The sequence below is a fragment of the Cibotium barometz genome, chromosome 55, assembly GCF_041138505.1.
Source record: "Cibotium barometz isolate CiBa-2024 chromosome 55, ASM4113850v1, whole genome shotgun sequence".
In the NCBI taxonomy this organism is placed as follows: Eukaryota; Viridiplantae; Streptophyta; class Polypodiopsida; order Cyatheales; family Cibotiaceae; genus Cibotium; species Cibotium barometz.
The window spans coordinates 40,871,409-40,886,947 of record NC_141100.1 but is presented as its reverse complement, the minus strand read 5'-3'; the positions used below and the strand labels follow the sequence as shown (position 1 = coordinate 40,886,947).

At 46.7% G+C, this 15,539-nt stretch overlaps 1 protein-coding gene across 1 annotated transcript in view; it reads left to right on the top strand.

The window, feature by feature from the left end:
- The window catches only part of LOC147607739 (uncharacterized), a 109,834-nt gene that overhangs the window by 48,934 nt on the left and 45,361 nt on the right, over positions 1-15,539 (top strand). Inside the window, exons 16-17 of the mRNA XM_086790207.1 lie at positions 9,083-9,241; positions 9,425-9,546. Coding sequence (XP_086646333.1) covers positions 9,083-9,241; positions 9,425-9,546 — 281 coding nt within the window. The remainder of the gene's footprint in view (positions 1-9,082; positions 9,242-9,424; positions 9,547-15,539) is intronic.

Here is a 15,539-nt window from a genome sequence, read left to right as displayed (position 1 = left end):
GCGAATACACCTCTCCTGCTCTCGGAAACCAACCAATCTACTCTTCGTTGCCTCTTGTAAAAGACTGCTAATCTCGCCAAGGCTTGCATCCAAGGCTCCTGAGTGAAAATCCAGCCTCTCCCAAATCCCCTCTATCCTGCTGCTGTAGATCTTTGGGTCCTGAATGAGGATATTTGGAATCCTGGTAGTCATTTTTTTGTCCTGCCTCCAGAGGTCATCCATGGAGAGAACAACCAGAGCGTGGTCGGAAAAAGTAGTGCCAGCCAAGATACCGATCATGCTGCCATGGCCACAAGCCCACTTGTCAACATAGAAATGATCGACTGTCAGATTTGGAGAAACACAAACTCCTACACAAACTCTTGAGACTGCATCTGAACTCTGGAAGATGCCAAGGGTCCTGTCCCGTGAGCGCCAAGATCATCTTCTCCCATGCCGTGTACATTGCACCAGATATAGAAGATGGCTTTGCTGCTTGCCGCATTCGGCATGTAGACATTCATGAAGCCAACACATTCCTCCCCTATCCTGATGGTAACCCACTGAGCCCATCCAGTGACAATAATGCTTGAGTCTATCACTGCTGGCAAAAGCTGGTCACTAATGGAAATGCATACTCCACCCTGTGTCTCGGAAGGGCCAAAAGAGTGGGACCAGAAGGTGTGACTCTTGCCCTACAAGATCTTCCCGCATCGATAGGTCCGACTACGTGTCTGGGCCCCCCAACCCCTGGATGTTCCATGAGACAACCCCTTCACTCGAAGAGTCTTGAGCGTAGGTTTGGATGGAGAATAATCACTGTCAGTCCTAGGGCGAAGCAGTGCCAGATGGGTACGTATCCTGGCCTCCATGTGGACCCACTCTGTTCGAGCCCTAGAGCGTGCATACTTCGGACTTCAGCTGTCACAGTGCAGGTATCTGTATGATGTGGTAAGAGGTACTCATGGTTGTCAGGCGTTTCATGAAACGCGTTTGAAACGTTTCCACAGCCTAGTAGGCGTTTCAAAAACGTTTCATACAGGGTGGGGTGTACATGTTGCAAAAAATAGGAGATATGAAAGTTTTATGCATAAAAAAACCCAAGCAACCAACAAAGTATGGATAAATGTTTAAAACAAAAACAGTATGATGTATCATCATCATGTATCCTGATTCCTGCAGCCTACTTAATACTTACTACTGCTTGCTGCTTGCAAGCTGCAAGTGAACTTTGAGTGACCAATGATTGTTGAAACTTGAGAAGAGAGAAAATCAATTAAAAGGATAGATGATAGATGACATAGATCATAGATCATAAGGCCTGCCATGCAATTTTGCAACAGTTCTCTCAAAACTCAAATGGCACTAAGTCCAAAAGACTCCAATACAAATGTCTCATGAATCATGATAAGTAAGACGTCCAACTGGCAACTGTCAACAAAAACTGAAAAGACCAATACAAAAACCATGGAATGTAAAAAGAGTCAAAAGAGTGAAGTCTAGAGTCTAGACTAGAGGCAACAAATAGTAAAAAGCCTCAATAGTCAAGACACATCATCATCATCAGCAATATCATCTCCCTCCTTTGATGATTGTGAATCTGTGATGATGCCTCAATATCAGCCTCTAAAGCTGTAGCACTCGTAGAAGCTCCATCCACCGATGATTGTGCTCGTGTTACACGAGTTGGTGCCAACAACTCCTCATAAAGCATGGCATAGATGTCACGCTCCTCTGCAGGAATGTTTGGAATGTCCTTCACTTTCTCAATGTCGATCTTGTCAACATTCACCTGGCGCGGCTCGATGGGATTGCCTCGCTGCCCAAGTAGACGGAGGTTGCAATGGCAAAAGACCAAGCATTCTAGCTAAGCAGTGGACAATCTATTCCTCTTCTTTGTATGGAAGAGGGCCCATGTGCTCCAATTCCTCTCACAAGGACCGGAGCTACAATCCTGTGAGAGAATCCGCAATGCAAGGTGTTTCTATCATGAAGAGGACATAAAACTTTGTAAGTTACCAAGTAGTATTTAGAAACTTTAGATAGCCTACTTCGGAACTTCCGCTTCAGTGTTCACAAAGTAGTAAAGTTCTCTCCCAAAAGTAAAACTCCCATTGTGAAACACTAGAAGCTTGTCCTCAAGTTGCCTTAAGAGTGCAAGGTCACCTCTTGTCCATCTCTGGATGTACTCTTGCCAACCCTCTCTCAACTCCTCAACATCTACGGTTCCAAACCTCTCTGATGTCCTGGACCCTATCAAAGTCAATTATAAGTAGCGGTGAGCACCACATGGCACCATGTACGAAATAAATTGAACTAAGCAAGTAGTAGATCTATACCTCGCAACAGGTAGCACAGTGTTGTGGTCAAGTGCCTCTCCAATGCGGTCCATGAACTCATATAAGAGTCCAAGGGTGCTGCCCTTCATATCTGTTATGCGGAGAACACTATAAATGGGCTGAATTGCCTTCACAAGTGCCTTGGCTTCATCCCACCAACTCTCTCGTATGACTATGTGCACAAAAGCCAATGCCTTGGTTGCTCTCGATCCTTCCACTCCTGTGACACGATTGTGCGGAGTAGTCCCAGTTGGACTCTCACTAGCCTCTCAACCACAATAAACATGTAAGCAAACCTGGTCTTTGAGGGCTTCAATAGCTCTAAATCACTATGGGCACGATACATGGCAAGGACCTTTGCTCTCTTGGTGACAAACTTTACCAAGCTCCGAGATGTGTTGAAGATGTTGGAAATCCACCCCACCTTGGCGACATCCTCTATCAAGAGGTCCAAGCTATGGGCTGCACATGGTGTCCACACAATCTGTGGGAACTCATCCTCCAACATTCTGCCCATAGACACAATTTGATCCATTGTCTATGATCACTTGTACTTTATTTTGAGGGCCAATCTCTAATAAAGCCTGGCGCAAATGTCCCCAAGGAAAGTGCCTGTCACATCTATCCTGGAACCGAAGCATCAATGGCACGCAAGAACATTGTGCCCTTACATGAGGACACTAAGATGTTGTACACATTCCTCTTGCGCATATCTGTCCAGCCATCACATAAAATTGTACAACCATACTTTTGCCAAGTTTCCTTGAGAGGCTCCATCTCTAATTGCACACTAGTTTTCTCATTTTTTAAGTGTGTGGAGTGTAAATACTCATAAGATGGGCCCTCCCAGTCATACCCAATGCGGTTAATAGCTCTCATGGCCTTCTTCCAGTGTGGGGTACACAAAATGTGAAATGGCAAAGCGCATTGAATAAACAACTTTGTTATCTCACGGTAGCCTCAATGATAGCTTGCTTTTGAAACCCTTCTTTGAGGCTTGCCCTTTTCAAAGTAGGCTTGGTGGGCAAGGAAGACCTGTGAGCTCGAGGGGCGGAGCTAGACCCACCACCAATGGTGTCAGCCTTACTCTGCATATCGGGAACCTCTTCCATCCTGGCCCGCTTGCTTTCATCCTCTGAATCATCTTGGGTATCATCACTGCCACCCCCAATTCCTTGCATAGCCTTATGTTCTCTCTTCCATGGTCTTCCATGGCTGAAGAGAGGCTTTCAAATTTGTAGGGACTCTAGGACACGGACCAATCCCTTTCCCCTTAAATCTTGAGAAATGGGCCTTTATCCTGACTGTAGAACCACTTGATACTTTGTCACAGTGCTTGCAGTTCCATTTTTCTGTGCCTGAACCTCCGTATCTGCCAACGGGGGTTAAATGGGTCCACACAGTATCCCTTGCCCTTAGCATTTTGCCAAAAGAGGGGAGAGATTTGGGGCAAGCTGATGCGAAAAGCCCAAATTTCAGAATCTGAAATTTACAAAGAAATTGCACAAAATCATAAAAATTGGAAGAAACCAACATGAATAGCTGGCCACACAAGTCCCACAGCTGAACCAGGGCACAACTCTCGAGGAAAACCCAAGCGTGAGGGTACAGATGAAGATGGCGCAACAAACGAAAAGATATGTACTTCGTAGGTACAATTTTAATGTAGGGCACGTTTTTTATTCATTAAAAAAAAATGAGAGCTTTGAAACTGGTTTAATTCGTCGGGAAAACTTTTAGAACGACCACTGGGAACTTTCGGAGTGGAAAGCCATCCACTTTGATCCATTGCAAATATTTAAGCGCCCATCTAGCAAGGCTTTTGTCACCCTGACCCAAGACAAGCCGTAGAGAAAGCACATACAGTTGCTCGGAGAAATTAAGTTGCATCTGGAGAGTGGATAATAAACAAAAAAGATTAATCAAGAAATTAATCCACTTTTGTATGATTGATGGTAAGAGAACAAAATCTCATGTTATTGTACTTCTAGTGTTAGCCATAGAGAATGTCAAGCCTAGTCGCGAAGTCAAGAAAGTAAGAATCGCAGGGACTACTCATAATGTACCCAAGGTTAATGCCAAAGAACATTAAGAAACCTTAGCTTTTCGTTAGATGATTGAAGCAACTGTCAAATGATGTACTATGAGCAGAAAGAGCTAGAGCTTGGATTTATGTTCATCTACTACTGAGATACCGGATGCTTATCAAAGAAAGGGAAATGTTTGTAAAAGAAGAAGGCATGATCTTCATAAACCGGTGGAGGCCAATAGGAGTTTCGCAAATTATAGGTGGTGGTGAACCATTGAAAACATGTAATGAGCTGGGGTCAAGAGCGGTTAGACACTTTAGCTACACACACCCCACATCACAAAATCGACTAATAGGTAAATCCATCGTTCGAATGCACACATAGTAGCCAAACCTTCCCTCTCAGTAGTGGTGTTGTTCTGATCTGCGGGTGTGAGGAGGCAGCTGGCATAATAGATGGGTCTGTCCATCTTGTATTTCTCACTGGGCTGAGTAAGGACTGCGCCCACTGTAGTGAGACTTGCATCTATATGGACATAGAAGATGATCGTCCAATCAGGTGGGATGAGAATGGGGGTTTCGGTCAGGCGCTTTTTAAGGTAGGAGAATGCAGTAGATGTTGGGTCGGACCACTAGAAGATGGTGGATTGCTTGACTAGGCGGGTGAGGGGAAGGGCCACGTTAGCATACATGTCGATGGAACAAATATAGTAGCCAGTGTGACTTGGGTGCCTTTGGGGCTGATTGGAGGAGAAAGGCAAAGGATGGCAACTATTTTGTTAGCGTCAGGAGCCCGGCCGTTGGAGGAGATGATGTGACCTAGGAGGGTGCCCTGCCCTAGACCACTAAGAAATGACATTTAAAGGGGTTAAGGTGGAGCTGGGAGGAGCGACACTTGGCAAAGACCAGAGCTAAATGAGAGAGAGGTTCTGAAAAGGCCTCTAGTCTAGAGACAAGTTGAGTGCCTGTGAAATTAGAAAATTGTCAATGAAAGTACGAAGAGAGCTGAGGAGGTACTCCCTGAAGATATTGGTGATGAGACGTTGGAAAGTGGCCGGAGCATTACACAACCCGAAGGTCATCTAGTTTTAGACGTAAGTACCCCATTGGGTGACGAAAGTGGTCTTGGCACGGTCATCCGGGTGGATGTCGACTTGGTTATATCCACTAAACCCATCCATAAAGCTGTAGAGGGCATGCCCGGCCACATCCTCTAAGACCCGATCCATGAATGGAAGGGGAAATCCATCCTTGATAGTGGCTTTGTTGAGAGACCGAAAGTCCACACAGACACGGATCTTGGTTGGTCTTCTTCTTGGGTGAAATCACCATAGGGGAAAGCCATTCAGAGTGTTCTACCGGGGAAATGATTTGGACGTCCTCCCATCTTTTCCAGCTCCACCTTGACAGCCTCTGCGTACTTTGGGTTGAGCTTGTAGGTGCGCCCTCGAACAGGTCGAGTGCCCTTCTGGAGATGAATGGTGTGGACAGCAATGGCAGTTGGAACACCTTCCAAGTCCTTGTATGTCCATGCGAAGACATCCTTATAGGATTGGAAGAAGGTAGTAGCTTAGTCGAGGAGGGCGGGATGGTCCGATAGCCAAGAAGCTAAGAGGATGGGACGCAGGTCCCCGGAAGTGCCGAGATTGAATTCCTGGATAGGGTCCTGGCAAGATGGAAGGTTGAGCGGTTCCCCTATCTGAGTTGATTTGGAGGGTAGGTGGTGTGGCTGACACTGAAGGTTGGTTGTGGAGGTCCTTGAAGGCCCACAAGGGCTGATCTATGATTGTGCGGGGAATGGGCATGGCTTTTTCATCTAGCTCATCCCCTTGTTTCTCTTTAGGCATGGCCTTCCTTTGTGATCTGGTGACCATTGTGGTGGATGGTGGATCCTCATGGGTAATTCCAACAATGTTGCTGGTGTGGGCCGACTCTCCCGAATGTTCTGCTAGGTAGATTTGGGTAAGGCTTGTGTCACCCACTGACGCACCATGAAGTTGCAGGGTAAGTCGGTAAGTGTCATGAGTTCCGACACTCTCTCCCCTGGTAGCAGTTGGAGGTTGGAGCTTACCTAGCTCTTGGAGAATGCAGTCCTCGTAGTTACCAGGACAGAAGGTCCGGAGGAAGGTGTCCTTTAGAGTGGTCCAATCTGTAAAGTGGTTGATTGGAAATTGACTGAACCACTTATGTGCAGAACCTTGGAGAGTGGACGGAAAGAGCACTAAGAAGGCATTCTCCCTCTCAAGACCTCAGCTCTTACAAATGGAGATGAACCATTTGATGTGGTCATCCACCTCCTCAATGGGTGATCCTTTGAAGGTGGGAAGCTTGACGTTGACTCCGCCCATCACCGTGGAAAGGGGTTCTGTGCCAAGAGGATTGGCTGGACCAGGAGGGTTGGCTTGGCCTCCCGCGTTGCCAAGGGTGGGGTTACCAAGGTTAGCTGCCATAGGAAGAGGTGGAGGAGGCTCCCGCGTTGCCAAGGGTGGGGTTACCAAGGTTAGCTGCCATAGGAAGAGGTGGAGGAGGTTCCCTGGGTGGCATGTAGCTGAACCTCTTCCGACTGTAGCAGCGTATTGAGAGAGGATTTTTGGATGGCCTGACCGGAGCGTGTATTGGGCATGGGGTTACCAAGGTTAGCCACAATAGGAAGAGGTGGAGGAGGTTCCCTCGGTGGCACGTAGCTGAACCTCTTCCGACTGTAGCAGCGTATTGAGAGAGGATTTTTGGATGGCCTGACCGGAGCGTGTATTGGGCATGCAGAGAGGACGCAACATGGAAAGAGGATGCAACATAGAGGAAAGGGTGAGCTATTAGGACTCCCAGTCCCGAGAGTCCCACCGGGCATGCCAAATTTTAGTGTACCTGTAGCAGGGCTGGCTGCCCAGCACACTACGTGGTGGCTCTTCTCTAGACAGTATGTCCAGAGTCCTCGATGCTCATGGTGCAACACAGAAGACACTATGTATCGAAACACAACACAAGAAGAGACGAGACTGCGGAAGGAATGAGAACACTTGCACTACTCAGAGAATATTGATACACATGTCCTTCACTGTACCGTGCACACTCAGCAGAGGTCATAGTGAAGAGGATGACACAGCTCAAGCTGATGACAAAACACTGGGTACAAGTGGTATGAAGGATGAGCAAAAGGATGTCCTCCAAGGTGAGATAAGGATGTCCGTGCACACTCAGCGGAGGTCACAGTGAAGAGGACGACACGCTCAAGCTGATGACAAAACACTTGGTACAAGTGGTATGAAGGATGACCAAAAGGATGTCCTCCAAGGTGAGATAAGGATGCAAGAAAAGGATGTCCTCCAAGATGGGACGAGGGGCCATATATGCCTGAGGTTGAGTCAGTGGCATCTCCCATCTTTGGTGGATGCCTTGGGTGGTAGCGTAGCCTTTGGTGGAATCTCCTATCTTTGGAAATGCCGGTGGAGTGTCAGTCGGTGCCGTCAGTGCCGGTGGAGCCTTCAATGCACTTCCTTGTGTTGGTTGTGGTGGTGCGTCTCCACTTGATGATCCCAATGTTTGGCGCCTCCATTGACTCACTGTGACTGCCACACAGTCATGTTGTTGTGGTGGACAGTCTGTGTGGGCATCTTGGTAGACAGTCCATGTGGGCACCCTTGGTACAAAGTGAAACATAGAAGGCACGCAGCCAATTGAAATTGTCAACACATGGATCTCCATGAAGGAGATTGGGTATTGTTGAAGTTTGAGAAGGCGATAGCTGACATACCCGTTTCTTGAGGATCCACAAGAAGTGGATGAGTTTTAGAAGTACTCCAACATGAGTAAATTTTTTTTAAAGGAGCAGAGGCTTCGAGGTGGGACACTTTGGTGCATGTATCTTGTGAAGTTTAAGAACTACTCGCTACGGATGCAAAGTGGGTAGATGAACATTACTTCAACGAGTATCTAACACTCCTTCAGGCATACTTGGAAGCTTTTTAGTGGAGCACACATGTTTAGAAGCTGAGGTGGGTGTCACCAACCACCATGACCTTACATTTCTCGGGAGTGTTGGTGCCATCTTTGATGGGCATAGGATTGGATGTCGCTGTGTGGCATAGATTTGGTATGGCTGTTTGTTACCAATTTTGATTCCTTGCGTCATATGCTGTACAAAAGATGGCCACATCATCACTATAAGGATGCCAGGTCATCAGAAATGCGACCAGCTGTTGGGGTTCCATGTCATATGTCATATGATGTACAAACAAGACAGATCAGCAATGAGGGAGGTTGGGGTGGTAATTGAGCTGTTTCGAGTGTCTGCCACATTAGCAGATCGGGTTACAATGGTTGGACTTCTTGTTGGACAAGCTAGGATCACTGGTCTGAGATAGTGTTTTGACTGTTATGGGTTTTGAACTGATCAGATACCACTGGCGCCCATAGTGTTGGTGCACATTGGTTGAGCTTCATTGGTGCCCATAGTCGCCGGCTATTCTGGTGTCGTCTAGTTGCAGTTTCAATGGCAAGAGAGTCCTCTTCATGGGATTCTAGTGCCCACGGAACTTTGTAAAACACCAAAAGGGGGGTTCTGGTCCATCTTCAGCTTCCAATGTTGACACACTTACAACATACATATACACAATCGTCTTTGCCTCTATGTATCTTGCTTTGTGTAGTATAATTTTGTGAATAGTAGAGCATGCTTCTGATACAGTTTTTGTTCTTTGGACGTTGTTTTCTCTGATTGAAAAACAAAATATTCCAGGTAATGATTGCAAAAATGTATCGAGATCATGGACTTATCGTGGGTATGTGTGGTGATGGTGGCAACGACTGCGGTGCTTTACGAACAGCTCATGCTGGTATTGCCCTTAGTGAGGCTGAAGCATCTGTGGTGTCTCCTTTTACTTCCAAAGATAAATCGGTATTTTCTTCCGTGACGTTGTCTCATGATTCTCCTTATTTTCTTTTGAAAGAAGGACATGCATGCATCATGGCACTCATTTTTTGGCTTATGAACATTAGGATTGTGGAAACCATGACCATTTTCAAAACTTCTTTTTTATGGTAGTGCAATACGTAAGAGCTCTTTGAAATATGATGCAAGGTTTTGTCAACGGTTGACTTGCTTCGAGAAGGACGGGGGGCTTTGCATACCTCATTTGCTTGCTACAAATTTCTCATCATGTATGGATTGATGTTTTCCATTCTCAAGCTCTTCTGCTACTGGTATGCTCTTTTTCTTGTCAAAATAGGCTGCAGGATTGGCACTATTTATGTTCATATGTGGTGGTGGACTTCTCCATCATGTCATTGTTTAGTCCATTCTATGTGAGATTTAGCTCTTGTGCCTGTTTTGAGTGATACGAGAAGGAATCTCATGTTTAGAAGACATAGGTGTCCTAAGAAGATTGGGGGAACAACCTATGCATCAAGTTACCGCTTTTTGTTATGGTATATAATCACATGGTTTGAAAGGGTTTTCATGAACTCCTAAGATTTTCAAAGGTTAGTGACTCAGACCCATGTAAATGTTGCAATGTTGCTTTGGTAACCACAACCACTTAGACTCCAGCTCTTAACTGGAGTTGACTGAGTGTGGTCAGCTTCTTTAGTTGAAAAGCAACCTTTTAATCTAGAAGTTAAGGGGGTCTTGTGTAACATTGCTAGGGTTAAGCCAGTTTGTGGACTTTTTTCAGGCAATGTTTTTGTCTGGAGCTTGAGCTAGAATCTCCATGGTTTTCCAAACTGCAGTAGATCCATTTGTCTTCAGTGCAGAGTTTGAGGCAAGGGTACTATGGCACACATGGGGTTTTCCCAAAACTGAATCAGAGGGGTGTCCTGCCTATACAGGGAGGCTCATAGCACTGTTTTAGCTTGTGGGGGGTGCGGCGAGTGTTTTCAGATTTCCTGTTCGGCGAGGCAGGGCTGTCCCCTCACCCTTTTACTGTACCTCATTGTAGCTGAGGCTATGAGCAGGTTTCTTCGGGCTTCCCGTGGTGTTGTGGGTCTCAGGCTGCCTTTATGCACGGAGGAAGAGTTTTTGGACTCTGAGTTAGCAGATGATACGGCATTATTCCTTGAGGCTTCACATGCTTGTTTATGTGCTTTCCGGACAGCCTTGGAGGCCTTTTGTTTCGCAGCAGGAGCTACTATCAATTGGCATAAATATGTTGGTTTTTGGATCAGTGATTCTCCTCTTGCAGATTGGGGTACAGATGTTAGTTTTACTTGGATTGAGAGAGGATGCTTTGCCAGATACCTTGGTTGTCAGGTGGACGTTGACATCTCGCTTGCACAACAGTTTGCTTCAGTGCTCTTAAGCATTAAAAGCAAACTTCATCACTGGAGTAGGAAGAAGCTTGACTTGGCCTCTAGGGCTTTGGTGGTTTACCAAGTTTTGCTAGCTACGACTTGGTTTATTGCTTCGTGTTGGATTTTTCAGCTGGATTTTTCATAAGGGTTGCATTGGCCAGCTTCGTCGCCTTATTCAGAACTTTCTTTGGTCAAGGCTTGATGGAAATGCACACACCAGGGCCAGAGTTGCTTGGGAAACCATTTTCAGGCCTAAGCAGAAGGGGGATTGAATATCATTGACCTTGAGGTGCAATGTAAGGCTTTGCTCTGTAAGCTTGTTGTTAAGGGCTTTCTTCCAGGCACTGAGCCGTGGAAGGACTTTCTCATGTAGAAGATCACGAAGTGTGACCCTGTTCGCGGAGGTGACTGGACTCTCAGCTCACGCTTTATTTTTTCGGATGTAGTTCACCGCTCCCCTTAGTCCCCCCTGGTTAGGTCCCTCCTACGGGCCTAGGACTGCCCGAGCAGTTTTTTGGTACACATCCCCCCGCGTTCAGCGGAGGAAGCTAACCGGCAGCCCATTCTGTGGAATGATTTGATCTTAGGTGTGCATGGTAGGCCTCTTGGGGCAGCTATGCATATTCTTTGGGCTGGTTGAGAGACCCTATGCCCCACAATGCTGGCTTGGAAGAGGCTTCAGAGCCTCACCGAGGTGCAGAGATTGGATTTTACGCAGCATTTGAGAGACTCTAGCCGGAGGATTGTACAGATTGATGCAGCCATTTCCAACCGCTGGATTACTGGATCTTTTTTGGAAGGTCGTCATCATTCTTGGTTTGGGGTTTTTTCTGGGACAGGTGTTCCTCTTCAGGTTATGGGTCTCTCCTTGCCTAGGGAGGATGATGTACCGGTCTTTTTTTTTTGTACAGGATGGATGGAAGCTGGAGAGATGTGATGTGCAGGACCTTATTGAGGGCCCCCAGATTCGTCCAGTTAGAGTTGTTTGCAGGTTAGGGAAGCACGTTTTTGTTGACCCCCCCCCCCCCCCCCCTTCCCCCCGCCCCCCCCGATCACAAAGAGTGTTAGCGTTTGGTTGTATGGTGGCTGTCCTATCAGACATTAGCATTGGGACCCCAATGAGTGGGAGTGGAAGGATGCTTGTAACCCTTTGAAAAGCATGCCTTTTTTCAGTTATACGGTGCGGAATGCCAGACATCTTATATTGGGACACATTCAGAGTGTCCCTACTCTTAGACCCCATTGGGAGTCTTACGGCATTTCGATTGACATTCAAAGGGTATTTTGGTGGAGATTGTGGCATTCTTATAGGAAGCCACAGATTTCCTCCTTTATCTGGGTTTTCCTTCATGGTGGTCGGCCACCAATCAGTGGAGGTCTGTTACTGGTGCTTGCCTAGCATGTCCTAGATGTGCAGGAGTTTCGGAGACTCATAGTCCATAGTGTATTGTGGACTTTATATACATGAGTATCTTCCTACCAGCATCCAAGTGTAGCTTCCTACATAAATTGACTCATTATTCCTACTCATAACTTAAATCTTGCCTGGTGTGATAGTAATGTAAATCTAACTCCCTATAATGTGCCTATACATATAGTAAAGTCCTCTAAAAGATTAATTGTATCTAGCCTAGTGATAATCATGTAGTTCAAACTCCCTACAAAATTAATTTTTTACATAGTAGGGTCCTCTAAAAGGTCACCTATGTCTACAACCAATTTTATGCTATGCTCCAATGGCACTACACCAAGATTGGCTTACAACTTATCATCCTATACTTGGACACAATTTACCATTGTTTATGAGAATGTAGGGAAGCACAGAGGGTTTGGTCTGCGATTGCACACCTCTTTGGTAGGATTAAGAGGGATGCTATCATTTCTTTTGGTTCTATCATTTGGTTGACACAGTCTGGGCCTAAGCTGAGATTCGAGGGGACTGACAGGAGCTTGGCCATTATGGTTAGGCAAGGAGTTGCTCGGCAATGTTGTCTTCAGGATTTGCTACTTTCACACTTTGTCTCTCCGGCACAGAGGTTACACAGTTCTTGGGAGATTATGAAAGGCTAGATGCACTGAGGCCATTGAGGGTACTCCCGTTCTTGTTTCTCACTGTCTTTGCAGGATTTGGAGTGATATTATTCACACCATTGTGGCTACCTGGGCCAGAATCTAGGGATCTTCGAGGGCTGCGGAGAGGAAGCGTGGCCAGTTTATGAGAGAGTGGGACATTGGTATCTTTTTCACATCCTCTCATTTGGGACCCTATTGGCAGCACAAGGTTCCTGATTGGTGGAGATCTCCACTTTGCTTAGTGTGAAATCTCCATTTTGTAAATTTTTTTCATACTTAGTAGAAGTCTCCTTTCTGGAAAAAAAATAAAAAATGCAAAGCATGCACAAGCATTGGCATGCTTTTTAAGAGCAGGCTCAAAAGCGTAGATGAAAATGATACTACCATGTGTAGTATATTTTATAGCAATAACACTACCAAAAACGAAAGAAAACATTTTTGATGGCTTTATTTTGTAATTTAGTTGGAAGATGACCGATTCTATTGTATAATTGTTGGCTTTTTTATCCATAGTTTTTATAGCACCAACCCAAGCCTCAATGAATTGAAGTCTCTTCCATCATGGCTGACATTGCCCCAACTCACAAGAAGGTAACTATCCACAAACACACAATCCGCAAGCTCAAACCAAGGGTCTCATTGTGGTGGGTCTTATTAGAAGGTTATGTCAGGTAGGAAACCTAGAGGGCTAACTGTGTAGATGCAAGGTGGCTTTAACAAGCGGAATGTCAAGATTATGAGAGATGGGGTATGGGTAGAGGAAGTGAACACGAGCCAAGGGGTTTGCTCATATCCCACAAATTGAGTCAAATGTTTGAAATATGGATGGATAAATTATTCACTTAAGCATGCTCTCAGTTTAACAAAATTCTTACACAGTTCACCACACAGTGCTAAAAATGCTCTGCAATCAACAGCAGGCTGGGCACGAAAAGAACTAGCCTTTTTTTTTCTCCCTCCAAGCTTGCATCAATGATACTAGGCAAGGACTGCATCAATACAAACTCACACACATTAAAAGAGCTGGCAGCGTGCTTCGATTGTCACAGTAGACGCATGGTGGGCATTGTTAGGTATATTGGCGGGAAGTTCACAAGGACAAGGCAAGCAAATGGCAAGGATGCCACTCACACAACAACTATGAGCAAGCAGGCGAGTACGACGGTGTGCGGACGACATGGGAGCTGGGAAGTTCAGGGGTGTGGACTTTTGGGTTGCTTTTTGGACAATCAATGTTCTAGTCTTCAGTGGAGCTGAGGGACACTCATGAGCAACGAATCTAGTGTTGTGAGCACTTTTTGTGTGTTTGAAGCAATGCATATTTTTCTGTAGACCATGCTTCCTTAATATTTCTGGGTTTAAGCAAAAGTATGCTGCCCGCCCTCACCCCCCTCTCCCTCTCTTTCGCTTCTTCCTTGTGAAGGTCCTTCTAAAAGTAATGAGAAAAAATAAATAAATTGGAGAGGTTAACTATAATCTAATCCGCAGGTTACTGAGATGGGAGGGGAAGGGGGGGCTCTTCCATGGCTGGGCCCTCTAGAAGGGAAATTTCATGTCACGGGAAGGGGGACGGGACCACATTGAGGGCCTATAACATAGTGTGAATATGATACATCCAAATATTGGCACTGACCATCCTTGTCATGGGTGAGATTTGCCTCTAAAGTTTCTGTGCACCATGCCGCCAAATGTTCCACGTTGAAGGTTCCACATTTGGAGCTGAAGGAGTGCTGAAGTGACGTGAACCTGCGCTGCTGCCCTCTGTTGCCTCCACCTGCTCCTTTGCTGCTCCCGCCTGCCTCTGCTGCCTTCGCCTGCCCTTTTGCAACCCCCCGCCTGTCCCTCTGCAGCCTTCGCTAGCCTTTCCTCAATCCCCACCTGCCCTTCGCTAGCCTTTCAGTCCCCGCCTGCCCTTCAGCTGCCCCCGCCAGCCCCTCTGCTGCCCCCCGCCTGCCTTCGCCTGCCTTCGCCTGCCCCTTTTGCTGCCCCGCCCCCCCCCTTTGCTGCCCGCCCCCTGCCTTCAGTCCCCGCCTGCCCCTCTGTGTTGCCCCTGCCTGCCCCTTTGCCTTTGCTTTCCCAGCTGCTCCCCGCCTTTGCCCCCCTTCCTTTGCTCCCGTTTTCCGAGCAGCTATTTTATCTGGATTCAAGTCGGCCGCCCACTTTTCTTGATTGGTCTTATGGCTTTTTCTGCCGCAGCCAATCTCTCATCACCCCCACTAGCCGGGAGAATCATCAATTTTTCACAAGACGAGCTCACCTCTCTTCAGCACGACATTGACCTTGAGTTCCAGACTACCCTTGTTACGAGAGTTTATGGTTCCCACTCCTCTCGTTCGCAAGCCCGTGAATGGCTTCTAGGAGCTCTCCCTTCGGAGCTGATTGTGCACTTTCAAGATACTTGTTTACTTGCTCGAGGCTTCTTCCAGGTGGACTTTCATTCTTCTGAAGCTACTTCTCAGGCTTTGGCTAGCAGCCCCTTTCCTTTTGGTCCTAGGAAGATTTTCTTCTTTCAGTACCAGGTGGGCTTTGATCCAGTGGTGGAGGATCAGCGCCTTACCCCGGTCTCACTACGGTTCCCTGCTCTTCCTCGGTCCTATTGGAAGCTTTTAGCTTCCACAGGGGCATCCTTTGGCCAGGTTCTAGAGGTACCAATCCTCCAGAGCTCTCCCGCCTTAGCTTCCGTGGCCGTTACCGCCACTCTTGATGGTGTACCCCGGGTCCTTGTGCTTCTTCTTGATCCATCGATTACTGATGATCATGTTATGCTTCAGAGACCTGACGGATCTCATTTCCGCCAGAGGATGGAGATTGCAGGCAGACCTGACCAGTGTCGG